The sequence below is a fragment of the Phaseolus vulgaris genome, chromosome 9 (genome assembly GCF_000499845.2).
Source record: "Phaseolus vulgaris cultivar G19833 chromosome 9, P. vulgaris v2.0, whole genome shotgun sequence".
Taxonomy (NCBI): Eukaryota; Viridiplantae; Streptophyta; class Magnoliopsida; order Fabales; family Fabaceae; genus Phaseolus; species Phaseolus vulgaris.
The window spans coordinates 36513369-36527659 of NC_023751.2; the positions used below are offsets into that span (position 1 = coordinate 36513369).

The window sequence follows — 14291 nt, forward strand, 5'->3', positions numbered from 1 at the left end:
GTGTTCAGATGGACTCAAACACATCCAACTATTACAAAATATATATATATATATATATATATATATTATATTGAATTTGAATAGTTATAAAATTGAAAAAATGTTACTTTTCATCCTTTTATTTAATTTGAATATTGTTTTCAGGAAAGATATAATGATATTTAAAAAGCAAAAGACTTACTAAGTGATTGTTTTTTTTAAGATATCAGTTATTAAATAATTAAATGAAAAAAAATAAAAATAAAAATAGACAGTGGTATTTAAAAATTACAAGTCAACTGCTAGATTTTTGTTAATTAGTAAGCATTTAAGAAAATATAATGATGGAGAAGGGTGAATAAATTTTCAATAAAATATTTTCCAAAGTTTGAAGCCACAATGTGCCGAGCATCGTAATTCAAAATATAATAATATGAAATTCAAAAGTCCCCATCAAAAAGTCATCGCTTGTCTTTCGGCTTTTACAATAAAATTCAATGTTGCTTATGCAAGCATTGAGCACAAATAAAAGGGTTTTTTTAGTTAGAGTTTATGTTATTCTTTTGCCAAACAGAAAAAATGTAAGAGAAAAATAATTGAATGAAAAACAAAATAAGTAGGTAAGAAATAGAGTAGAAATATTATTTTCTTAAAAGAGAAATAAATTTTCTGTTGTAATATTATTTTATTTAATTATTATGTTTATTGTTATTTTATTAAAAAATTCCAATTTATTATGTTGTGATTCCTTATAATCGATTATAAGAATATATTAACATTATAGTGTGTGTGGTGCGTGAGCGGGGAGGGGCTATCTTATGTGAAATTGAGGAGAAAATAGGGGTGGCAAAGCGGGCCAGTCCGTCTCGCATTGGTCCGTTCCGTGCTTGGTCTGCAAAAATACGAGTTGGGTTGGCTCGTCCCGCAAAGTTATTGCGGGCTAGAATTCTCAACCTGCCCCGCATAAGAGCTGGTGTGCGGGTTTGCGGGCCAGCTCGCATTTTTTTTTTTTTTATAAATTAAATATTTTTTTTTACATCTTGTTCTTAAAATTAAACCTATATATTTGTTACTATCAAACCTAAATTCTTTTTCTTCCTTTTCAAACATAATCAAACATCAAAACATTAAACATTAAGATAAATATCAAATATCACAATTCTTCCACTTTCAAAACATTAAAAATACCTAATTCCAAAACATTAAACATAAACATTAATTAAAAAAACATTAAACAATTGTGTTTCTTTCTTTGAAATTTTGTGAAAACCTAATTGCATTGTCTTGTTGCTGCTAAGTGCCAATTTTTTTTTTTCTTGAGGGTTAGCGAGCCAGTCCGCCCCACCCCGCTGCTGGCCCGCGCACGTTGCGGGCTAATGCGGGCCGGGCTTATGCGGGTTGAAAAGGTCAGTCCGTCCTGCGTTTTTTAGCAGCGGGCCGGCCCGCACAGCCCGCCCCGCTTTGTCATCCCTAGGAGAAAATAACATTAAATATTTTAAAATAAAAACATCAAGTTTAATTATTTAACTGAATATTTTTAAAAAAATGAGGATTAAAATTTGAGTAAAATAAAAAAAATAGAAAATCGCATGTAAAGAATTAAAAAGAGATTAAAATTATAATCTTATAAAAAATAACTGAATAGTAACTTCGCATAACATTTTGAAAATTTTAACATAGTTCGAAACCAAGACCAGAACGAAAAGGGTTTCAGAGAGTCGAAGCTGCAAACTTATTTCGCCGCTCAAAATCGGTGGTAACGGTATTCTCCGTCACTCCCAAACCCAATACACCGGCAACAACGTGTTTCCTCTTCCGACGCATATATGGCAGCGGCACGAGGTTATTCTATTCGTTCCAATCGCATTCACCTTTATGTTTGTTTATCCCAATTCATGGTTAATTATTGATGATAATGGAGTGATTGTGTATTTTGTGACAGAGCTTCCGGGGTTTTACTTTGATCCTGTGAAGAACAGATATTTCCCCATCAAAGGCCCCATTCCTGGCTCTTCTTCCACGCACAAGAACCCTACTCCCAAGGCACCACAAACCCCTTCCAATAAGGTATTTATAATGTCTGTGATACCTTAATAATGTATTGTATGTCTTATTAGGGTTATGCTTGAGTACTTGCAAATTTAACTTTAAATGTGACTGATTTTAGTTACAGCAGAGTGGTAGGAAGCTTAGAAACAGAACCTTGTCCAAGCTGCTTCAGGCTAGGGAGTTGGATGGTCACCGTGTCGTTTACTCTCATAATTGCAAATGTAACTTTGCCGAGGAATGCGGGAAAATTCAAGCATCTAAACCTGTGGTGCGAATGATTTTGGCTTCATTTTTTTTCTCTGTGGTTCAGCCTTCCGAGTTTTGAATCAAATCTAAAGATTGAAATTGCAGGTCTGGAGATACCGGGGAACTGATAAGTTGGGTGTTTGTGCTTTGGAACACTTGCGCGTTGATGTGCAGACGTTGCAGGGGCAAACGGAAACTGATGTTTTGTTGACGGGCAGCATAAATGGCTCCTTGAGGTAACTTCTGTTTGTGTTTGTGCGCATTTTATGATTTCTTGTTGTGCTTGCTTTGCATCATGTAATGTAATGTAATTACATGATTGGGAGAATCTCTATTCTTTAACTGATATCAATTTCCCTGAATATTTTATCAGGACTTTGATGATCCTGTTAACTCATTGGGCCACACTGGTTGCATTTGAACCTAGATGTTGATTGTTCCTTGTTTGATTCTTGTTCACATTCATGCATAATGTGGATTACTGTCTGCAAGTTGATTGTGAAATTTTTATTTGCAGTTTTTCTGAAGTTGGAGGGGCTGGGCAATATTTTGATGACGGGACAAAATGGAGAGCAGATTGTGTGATGAATTATGTTAAAGGGAAAACATTTGAGCACAGTGAAGTGCATAAGCCAGTTTTCAGACCTAATCGAGCTGCATTGCTTATGCCCTCTAGAATATCTTGTATACGGTTGGGTCCAAAGTGCTCTCCTCACGTAGCGAGTGATGGTTCCGTTGCAGGACGTGTTTTGTATCCTTTTGATTTATTTTTTTGGTTATTCCTCTGTGAGCATTATATAGTAATGTGACTATATATGGTTAAAATTAGAACGTAACTTATAATCTTGATCATCCATGTAACATTGGATTACCAAGATTAGCTGTAAGCATGGTTATCAAACTCACATTGTAACTCGAAAAATTGTTTGAGTTTACGTTGCCACACCCATTGGCTGAGTTGACTTGGAAGCAAACTCGTTTTTGGAGTAGGATCGGTAGACTCGCCGTGAACTTGGTGAACTCTGCTAAACTCGTGAGCTTGCAACCAAGTTAATGAATCTAGAGGTTTTTATAACCCAAAATGATGTAGTTTCCTATGTGGAAATAAATAAAACTCACCTCAATTCGTTCTTTTCCTCCATTGCTGCTCGTGATTAGGGTTCCTTGTTTGCTGTCGCTGGTCGCTACCTGTCATTCGCTGTGCCGTGGTTGTCTCTGCTCTCCGTGTTGTCATTCTCTTTGTTCGTTGTGGCATAATTCTTTGTTCCTCATGCCATCGTTGTTGCCGTCGCATGAAATTGTTTTGGTCGTTCGTTGCACTGTCGTTGTGTGGTGGTGCATCATTGTTTGTGCTTGTGGTCTGTTGTGTTATTGTGGTCGTGCTCCGTTGTCCGGTAGGTAAGATAATTTTTTTTAATCTTACATTGGAGATGATTTTAAAGGGGTATGGAATAATGTTTTTAAATTTTTAATTGTAAATTAGAATTAGGGCATGCATGGGATCAAATTAGGGTTTTTTAGTTTTGTTTTTTATTATAGAAAATTCTGTTTTTTAAAGTATGTCTAGGAGTGGATAAAGTTCAACCGAGGGTAATCCAAGTGCATTCTTATCTATTAAAAGTAGAAGTAAAAATGCTCCAAGAAATAGGTCAGACATTGGATGAAAGCACGATTATAGATATTAATGGCAATGATAGAAAAGTGAAATGTAATTATTGTTCAAAGATTGTGAGTAGAGGGATATTTAGATTCAAGCATCATCTTGTTGGAACTAGAAAGGATTTTGAACCTTGTGCTTCTATTTCAGAAGAAATAAAAATTCTGATGATAAAAGTTGTTGCAGAAGCTAAGGAAGCTTCATCAAAGAAAAGAAGCTTCTATTTGTATAAATTATTATTTTTCATATGAAGTAAAGTTTTACGAGTTTACGGAGCTTTCACGAGTTTAGGTAAACTCTTGAGTTTGATAACCTTGGCTATAAGGTATTCAATATGTTAAATCCTATCATCTTATTGGGATAATGTATTCCATTTATTTTTATTAAAATTGATCTTCAATTGAAAGATCTTAACATGAAAATAGATTTACTACACTGGGGTCAGAAACATCAGGTGGATCACTTTACACTCTTGGTCTTGTTGAACCTTTGAATCTTGGACCAGGTATACTGAACACATGGAGCGGACTTGAGGAAATTGCTTCTTTCAAATGTACTCTTTGGACAGCAGAATATGATTATAATAGACATCGGGCTGTAATTGGTAAGTTACATGTTCCTCTTTATTTTTTCTCACACATATACACGGACACATGTATTATGCCACATAATGTTAAATTTAGATACAGATACTATTAGTGTTAATTTTTGGCCTTTCCACTTTGTTACGTTTTATGTTCCCTCAGTAGCACTTTCCTATATTAATTGCAAGTTTCCAACCCAGTTGAGTTTTTTATTATAACCAAACCAATAGCTATAGGTGGTAATGGATAAATAGCTTTGGCCCATAACGGCACCCTAACTTTTGTCAACAGTTTAGCAAGGATTCTTTATTGTTGAGAGACTATGTTTGCTTCTGTTTACTGCACAGACTTATAATGTTTTGGTATTTTTCATCCCATTGGTTTATTTCTAATATGTTAAGTTTCTTCTTCGCTGTTTGATTTTGAGCTTAGAAAATTTAGCTACAAAGAATGATACCGTCTAGGCAGTATCAATATGGCTGTGACTGGTCTTTTTTTTTATTTTAGTTCTGTCTCTTGTCTTCAATTCGCACCTGTTTTTGTTACTTTAAGATGATGGAACATGTGTATGCCACAGGGAATGGTTTATGATATATATCCCTCTTCCATGAGAATATCTGAATAAGCTTTTAGACATTACAATTTCCTCCTTTGTAATTTTTTATCTAATTTTTTGCAAGATATTTATTGGTGTTCTATATCTTTATTAGGTACAAATTTAGGAGGTGCTTCAGTGGATCTGGAAACAAGGACGGAAACATGGTTTTTACGATGTAAAAGTGATGTTTTTGCGCAACAGATTATTAATTCTGTAGGTTATCCCTTTTTATTTGAAAAAGTTAGCAGGTTATTCTTTTTAAAATACTGCCCAGGACATTTTCTTTCAATCAAATATATAATGGAATTGAAGAAAAGATGAATTTTTCACCATGTCTTCATAGATGAAAATGTTTTTGTAAATTTAACTATTATGAATATGAACCGAAAATTTACCTAGTGTACAGAACTGCTAGCACTTGTACTGTTCTATATCATATCATCTATCACTTGCACAATTCTTGTTTAAACACACTTGAAATAAAATCCGAGTTATTTAATTGTTTATTGCTCATTTTGAAAAAGATATAATAATCATAAGGTTCAAAAGGAAATGCTGTGCTTGATGTTAGAAAAAAGGAATCTATTTTTACGGAGAGTACTAGTCCCACTTGTTTTTATATTTTGTTTGGTCTTACATTTAGATCAGAAATATGGAGACTAGCATAATGAGATCTGTATGAGAGCAGCATTAAATTTAATTATCTGTCAAAAGTTTACACATTGTGCTTCATCGTGTAACTTTTTTACAGTGTCTATACGTCCATTAATTAAAAGGGTACATGTTAGGTAAAGTAGAAAGGGAAGTAAGAGTCTAGGGAATCATTTGTTCTGTTGTAGGAATAGTGATAGCAGTCTGTAATTGAACATCTGGGAGTCAGTTGGAATAAGTTACACTTTGGAGTTTTATTACACCGATGATCCTATTTATTTGTTTGTTTGTGTTCTCTTCTAATATTTTCTCTTTGGGAAATATCTTATCCTCTGATTTACTTCTATTCCTTCTTTCCTGTTTTTATTTTTCTTGAGAATTAGTTCTGCAGGGACTTGGGAGTTTATTACATTGATGATCTTATTTATTTGTCTGTTTGTGTTCTTTTCTATTTTCTTTGTTCAGGAAATATTTTATCCCCTGGTTTACTTTTATTCCTTCTTACTTTCTTTAATAAAAAAAATCTTTTATGTAGAACGAAATGGGATATATCTTGGTTGCTCTTACTAAATCACTGTGACATATCCTTTGTGCATAATTTGTGATTATTATTCTCAACATGTTTTCTAATTGTTGTTGCAGGGAAATGTGATTTTATGCGGGCTTAGGAATGGGGCAATTGTCACTGCAGATTTTCGTGAGAAAAGAGAAAGGCTTTCTAGTAGGCTTATTACCCATCGGATACCTTACACTTCAGATACTAAAGTTGGAAGTTCTAAAAGGGAATGGTTCAAGGTATTTTTTTTATGGAAATTAGAATTGAGGAGAGGCTAGAGAAGCACAAGATTTCAATAAACAAGCAAAATATAGCATAATAAAATATTATAGAGTGGTTCAAAATATATAATGTAAACCTTGATTTTAAAATTATGCGGTAAAAATGTAAGAAAATCTATTAATAGAGAAAAAGGTGAAAACTAAGATTTCCCAGTATGTGCCAAATGATGTATGCTTGCTGATACTTTCAAAGCTCATTTCCAGACTACTGACATAACGCACTGTCAAGGTTTTATGCATGTCCTTAAACTACTCCTCTCACTATATTAGTGATTGAAAAAATCCCATAAATTGTATTTAATATGTAATTTAGAGGTCTTTGTTTAGTAATGCGTACTAGTTGTAAAAATATGAAATATGGTCATCTTTTCATCTTCAAACAGGATCATGTCTTGGATTTTTGAATTCATCTTTTTAGAGTACTAGTTTGTTTAACATTTTTTATTTATTTGGATCTTAGGTTTACAGGGAATTGTATTTGGCTCTTTGATATTATTAGTTGAGGAATTTGTTTAAAATTTACTGTCTTCACTAGCAAGGACATGTCACATGTCAATTGCATCATTAAGCAAAAGCAAACTAATTAGTTGATGGTTGTTGATAGAAATGCTGAGGTACAACTGGGCCAGGAATATGGTCCTAAGCCCAAGATTTGGAGAGTGTATGAGAGGAAGAATAAGAGAGGGGTTAAGAGGAATGACGTGGCCCTGAATCAGGCTTGATATGTATGGAGGATATAAGGGGTATAAGCATTAGTAATATATATAGGTGGTTAGAGGAGAGAGAGAGTATCGAGGATTCTGTTAGAAGTGGATTCACTGTAAACGTGAATTGTAGAGGCCCTGTGGCTCTGGATTGGTAGCTTGCTACCAATTACTGTTAGATTGTTATTTCCTTATTTTGTCTGCTGAGATACACGGTATTAGTTACCTGATTCAGGAATCCTAAAGGAGATATCCATTTTCTTGCTGATTGTCTCTGTTATTTGATCTGCATTCCATTAAATTGGTCCGACCTGCCGGATAAAGACCCAGCCCGGAGAAGACCGTCGATGCCAAGGAAGCCACCTACGCCTAAGATGGGTGATCGGATTGACGCTTTGGAGACCCAAGTGGGACATGTTACCTCCACGCTCGACGCATTGGTTCGACAGATGCAGCTCCAGTCCGAACAGATGCAGCAGCAGAGTCTAGTTCTCGCGAAACTAAGCAAACTAAAGGAGGGAAATAGAGAAGGAGAGGCATCGAGTGGAAACTCGGGTGGTGATTCGCCTTCGAGTGAGTCTCAACTCGCCGGGAAGAAGGTGAAGCTTCCACTGTTCGATGGCGAAGATCCAGTGGCTTGGATAACTCATGCGGAAATATATTTCGATGTCCAGAACACACCGGAGGATATGCGGGTGAAGCTTTCACGTTTGAGCATGGAAGGTCCCACGATCCATTGGTTCAATTTACTGATGGAGACGGAAGATCAGCTATCATGGGAAAAACTCAAAAGGGCATTGATCGCACGTTACGGTGGCCGGAGATTGGAAAACCCGTTTGAAGAATTATCCACGCTCCGTCAAACTGGAAGAGTTGAAGAGTTTGTTGAAGCATTTGAATTGCTTTCCTCGCCGGTGGGTCGATTGCCGGAGGAGCAATACTTAGGATATTTCATGAGTGGGTTGAAACCTCCGATCCGGCGAAGGGTGAGAACTCTGAATCCTTCTAATCGGATGCAGATGATGAGGATGGCTAAGGATGAAAAGGAGCACATACAACAACTTCAACAAGTGCTACATGTGTTAGTGGATCAGTGTTTTGTTGCTAACATGGCTAAGTGTAAATTTGGATGTTTGCAAGTAGATTACTTGGGTCATATAATTTCTGGTGCAGGGGTTTCTGTGAATCCAGAAAAGGTTAGATGCATCTTGGAGTGGCCTGAACCTAAGAATGTTAAAGGAGTGCGTGGGTTTTTGGGTTTGACTGGATACTACAGGAAGTTCGTCAAGGATTATGGCAAGATTGCCAAACCTCTGACCGAATTGACAAAGAAAGATGGTTTCAATTGGGGTATGGCTGCTAAGGAAGCTTTTGAGAGGTTAAAGAAAATTATGACAACATCTCCTGTTCTTTTGCTGCCTAATTTCTCTGTGCCCTTTGAAATTGAATGCGATGCTGCAGGGAGAGGAGTAGGTGCTGTGTTGATGCAAAACAGACAACCAATTGCTTATTTTAGCAAAGCTTTGTCTGACAACAACTTGATGAAAACTGCTTATGAAAAGGAGTTGATGGCTTTAGTCCTTGCCATTCAACATTGGAGGCATTATTTATTGGGCAAGGAGTTTGTTGTGTACACTGATCATAGGAGTTTGAAGCATTTTTTACTGCAGCGGATTTCCTCTCCTGACCAACAGTGCTGGTTGGCAAAGTTGTTAGGCTATCAATTTGAAGTGCGTTATAAACCGGGTTTCGAAAACAAAGCTGCTGATGCCTTGTCTCGTTGCTATGATGAGGGTGCATTTTCTGCACTGGTGCACACTCCTATATGGTTAGGGAGTAATCAGCTACTACAAGAAGTGAGGAATGATGAATCTGTTCAGAAGGTAATGGCGGAGGTGATAAAAGATCCTATGGCTAAACCGGGTTATAGTGTGCAGCAAGGGGTTTTATTGTACCAGGGCCGTTTGGTATTGGGTGCTAAATCTCCCTCTATTCCTTCATTGTTGAAAGAATTTCATGAAACTCCTATGGGCGGCCATTCTGGATTTTTGAGGACTTATAGGCGTATTGCAGAGAATCTTTACTGGGTGGGAATGTAGAAATCCATCCGGGATTATGTACGAGCATGTGATGTGTGCCAAAGACAGAAATATGATGCAACTACTCCAGGGGGTTTTTTACAACCTCTACCTATTCCCAATGCTGTATGGGAGGATATTTCCATGGACTTTGTGACTGGCTTGCCTAAATCCAGAGGTTTTGAAGCGGTTTTTGTGGTGGTAGACAGACTATCCAAGTATAGTCATTTTATCTTATTGAAGCATCCTTATACTGCCAAGTCTGTGGCAGAAGTCTTTGTTAAGGAGGTGGTGCGACTCCATGGAATTCCTAGTTCCATTGTAAGTGATAGAGATCCCTTGTTTGTGAGCCATTTCTGGAGGGAATTGTTCAAATTGCAGGGTACGACACTCAAAATGAGCTCCGCCTATCATCCCGAAACAGATGGGCAAACCGAGGTTATCAATAGGTGTCTTGAAAGCTATCTTCGGTGTTTTGCGGCTGATCAACCCAAGACTTGGGCCTATTGGGTGCCATGGGCTGAATATTGGTACAACACTACTTATCATGTGTCTATAGGTAAGTCCCCTTTTGAAGTTGTGTACGGGAGACAACCTCCTAAATTGCTGCGATACTTGAGCAATGAAACAAAGGTAGCTGCAGTTGCTTTGGAGTTAAAAGACATAGATGAGGCTTTGGATCAACTTAAGAAGCACTTGTTCAAAGCCCAGCAGCAAATGACAGTGTATGCCAATAAGAAGAGGAGGGATTTGCAGTTCGAGATTGGTGAATGGGTGATTTTAAAATTGAGGCTCCATAGGCAACAATCAGTTGTCCGAAGGATAAATCAGAAACTTGCAGCACGTTTTTATGGTCCTTTCAAGATCATTGAGAAGGTTGGAGAAGTTGCTTATAAGCTTCAACTACCTGACTACTCCAAAATCCATCATGTTTTTCACATATCCTTATTAAAGAAGGCAGTTGGGAACTACCATATCCTGGGAGAATTGCCTAAAGAATTAGAGGTTGTTGCTGAAGAAGAGATATATCCAGTAAAGGTTTTGGGCTTTAGAGTAACAGTTCAGGAAGGAGTTTCCATTCCTCAAAGTTTGATCCAATGGAAGAATAAATCTATTGATGATGTCACATGGGAGGACAATGCTGTGTTGAGGGGTCAATTTCCAGAATTTAACCTTGAGGACAAGGTCATTTCTGATGCGGGTGGCATTGATAGAAATGCTGAGGTACAACTGGGCCAGGAATATGGTCCTAAGCCCAAGATTTGGAGAGTGTATGAGAGGAAGAATAAGAGAGGGGTTAAAAGGAATGACGTGGCCTTGAATCAGGCTTGATATGTATGGAGGATATAAGGGGTATAAGCATTAGTAATATATATAGGTGGTTAGAGGAGAGAGAGAGTATCGAGGATTCTGTTAGAAGTGGATTCACTGTAAACGTGAATTGTAGAGGCCCTGTGGCTCTGGATTGGTAGCTTGCTACCAATTACTGTTAGATTGTTATTTCCTTATTTTTCCTGCTGAGATACACAGTATTAGTTACCTGATTCAGGAATCCTAAAGGAGATATCCATTTTCTTGCTGATTGTCTCTGTTATTTGATCTGCATTCCATTAGTTGTCATGGTACATTACTTTTTGTTTCATTATATCAGGAACAATATTGGCTTGTGTTACCATTTTAAGGCTCAAATGAGTGGTTTACTCAAATTTGGGCAATTCTGTTGATAAAACCTTAAAAAGGGTGGAATGATAAATTGAAACAGTAGAAATTAAAAGTATTATAGGCTAAGTTACAATTTGGGTAAAAGATTGGATGAACTATATCTTTGTAAACAAGTTCTTGAATGACTTTTACATGTTTTAGTAGTTTTCCCATTTACTTGTTTAACAATTGAACTTTTCAGAATTAAATTATTATTGCCTGTTAGTTAGTAGCTTTCTTTGTTTTATGAGAAACTGTTCAAGTTCCTGGACAAATTTTTTATTTGATGGACTGATTATTTCTTGTGTTATGTTCAAAATCTGTTATTGTATGTCTAGTGATCCACTTTATGATTCTCTTTACACTATTAGCTTTATCTATAGTTGACGAGCTTATGTTTCACCCTAATTGCAGCTCAAAGGTGACATATATGCTTCTCATACAATTAGGATGCCTTCATCTATATCTTCGTCAGTCATCCTTTTTCCCTGTTTAGTTATCTACTTGACATGTATCTTCATTTCAATATGGTTGATTTTTGACTATTTTCTGTAATTTATTGTGGGTTTGACACTAGTTTGGTGTCACTTCAGTTTGATGAGCAGTACTTTCTAGCAAGCTCAATGGATGGATCGGTTAGTACACTCTCCAGGAAAATTGTTACCTATATTATTTATGTGTGATGTTACGTTTCATATAATACCAACATGTTGCAGCAGCATCTCATGATTAGGTAGTTGCATGTATTTATTCCTCACTTAAATTGGTGAAAAATTATTTGCATTTAGATTATATTTGGACAAACTTCTTCCTAAACACTTATGGGAGAAAAAAATTCCAAAAAGATAATTAGTTTATCCATGAGTTAAATTAGTTTATATACAAGTTGAAAGAAAAGAACTCAGAGAAATCCTGAGAGAACTTCTATGAATTAACTTATGAATCATCTGATTTTAGTTTATGGAGAATCTCTTTTTTTTTTTTTTCTTATTTCTCTCCAAAAAGTTCTCTGGGGGAATTTTTGTCCAATCAAATCCTTAGTATACACAGACTAAATGTAACAAATCCTGTTTAATTGAATTTTCTTTTTCATGGGAGATTTTGTTCATTTTATCCTCTAGGTCTAGCATCACCTAGATAATATAGTGATTGATATAAACGAAGGCAGTATATGTTACCCAGAGATTACAAGACAATGAGTCAGTGAAACTGTTAATTTGTATTATCTTGGTTGCCACCATTTCTTGCAGTCTGCATATCACGAGAGAAATTGCTTAATCATAAATGTTATTTTCCTTTTCAGATTAGGCTTTATGACCATCGTCTACTTCAGAGGGGTGCTGTTCAATGTTATGATGGGCATGTGAATTCTCATACTCGTATACAAATTGGTGTCGATCCAGCTGAGAGATTTGTTATGTCAGGTGGGTGTTGTTTCAGTGATGTTCTTTATTTTGCATTCTACGTCTGAATATTTTGTCATTTCAGGTGGAGAGGATTGCAAGCTACGGTTATGGAGTCTCAAGTCTGGTGAATTGCTTTTTGAGGACAAGTTCTCTAATTCAATTATCTCCGCTATGTGCTATAAAACATACAGTAGTGAGGACGATAAGCTCTCAGCCTTTCTGCTTTCAATTTTATAAATACTATTATATTTCAGCTGGTTGCTAATTTTAAAGTTGGTTGCTTAGGTTGTAGAGCAGAAGAGGAAAACCAATACAAGTGTGACTTCTCTCAGGGTGCATGGCTTGGATCACACGAAGGACTGTTTTATATGCGTTGGTGATGACTGTAAATGGTTCTGCGGCTACAGAACCTGAAGCTGCTGCTGAGCTACCCTATGCTCACGTGACCAAAGCTCATGTCTACTGCTCTAGATGCACACAATGCGTGATCAAAACTTCGAGGTTTTAGTTTGCATGCTAATGCCCTATGGAAAATGGAAAATAGGTCCTTTCTGAATCAGGGTGGTCTTGGTCTAAGTATGAGTAGGGTAACCAGCAGCTTGTAGATATGTACTCACATGGCAAAAATCCCTGTTAAAGGCTCTTTTGGGGATTAAAGCTGATACTTGCAGTAACCACATGGCAGAGATGACCAGTACTTTGTAGAACACACTAGGAAAGATAAGCCAAAAAGAAAAAGAAAGCATTGTGCTTGTTGCGTATGGCTTTTTAGCAGCAAAAGTTTCTAGTTGACGTTGTGCCTCTACTTTGAGAACCATCATATTAGCTGGCCAGCCTTAGTTGTGTTAGTGGCCAATATGGTATTCTTAGAATTAGTGGTTATTATTTAGAAAAAAACTTTCAATTTTATTGTGTTTTAAGAAATTGAAATCAAATGGGTTGGAATAACAGCTAGTATTTATACTACCAGATGAAACGTGGAGGACAGAAACAAATTCTGCAGACTTTACTGAAATAAAATGTAGTAACAATGTTATTTGTTTTAAATATAAATTAATGAGTGAAAATGGATCTTGTAAGATGTTTCGTAGAAATGGGGAACATAACGTAATAAATTCATATCCCTACAATGAAGTGTGAGAAAGAAAAGAGTGGTGACATTCCTTATGAATTAGAAAATCTAAATAAAGTAGAAAACTTCTTTTACATGCTTCTGTGTTTTCGCTTTCAAGAATGAAGATTGAACAACATCACAAGCAGGTTTTAATTTTTAAACTGTAATCAAGCAAACCGTTTTACTCTGTACAGGCTTAAATATGTTTAATTCTTTAAATTTGTTGTAAGTACTTTTTTTTTCTTTCAAATTTAGAATTGATTTTTGGTCCGTGTAATTTTGAAAAGATGTTTTAGTTTGTTTGAATTTGTTTAATAGTAAAAATGTAAAATTGAATGAGGTTGTTATATAAATAATGTGTAATCTACTCGTCTTAACATTAAATTGTTCATTATTTTTTACAATTCTGCTTTAATCTTCTTTCTACAACATTGCTCTAGTATTCTAATTGATAACTGATATCAATTTCCCTGAATATTTTATCAGGACTTTGATTGTTCCTTGTTTGATTCTTGTTCACATTGATGCATAATGTGGACTACTATTTGGTAGTTGACTTGTGAAATTTTTATTTGCAGTTTTTCTGAAGGAACTATTGAGTAGATTGTGTGAAGGAAAACATTTGAGCATAATGAAGTGCATAAGCCAGAATATTTTTTATTAAATGATAACATCTAAAAACACTTA

General features: G+C 35.9%; 1 protein-coding gene across 3 annotated transcripts; it reads left to right on the forward strand.

Annotated features, from left to right (window-relative positions):
* The first annotated feature begins 1625 nt into the window (after positions 1-1625).
* LOC137820588 (uncharacterized) lies at positions 1626-13438 on the forward strand. 3 transcript variants are annotated; one of them, XM_068624734.1, is made up of 13 exons: positions 1626-1821; positions 1922-2046; positions 2147-2296; positions 2380-2510; positions 2792-3025; positions 4357-4535; positions 5226-5326; positions 6407-6559; positions 11499-11554; positions 11662-11719; positions 12388-12508; positions 12573-12683; positions 12776-13438. In XM_068624734.1, the coding sequence occupies exons 1-13, from the start codon at positions 1806-1808 to the stop codon at positions 12868-12870; spliced, it is 1530 nt and encodes a 509-aa protein (XP_068480835.1). In that variant the 5' UTR covers positions 1626-1805; the 3' UTR covers positions 12871-13438. The 3 variants fall into 3 exon arrangements, with proteins under 3 accessions (XP_068480835.1, XP_068480836.1, XP_068480837.1); XM_068624735.1 differs by having other exon boundaries at positions 1632-1821; positions 2153-2296; XM_068624736.1 differs by having other exon boundaries at positions 1632-1821; positions 2156-2296.
* The last annotated feature ends 853 nt before the right edge of the window (positions 13439-14291 follow it).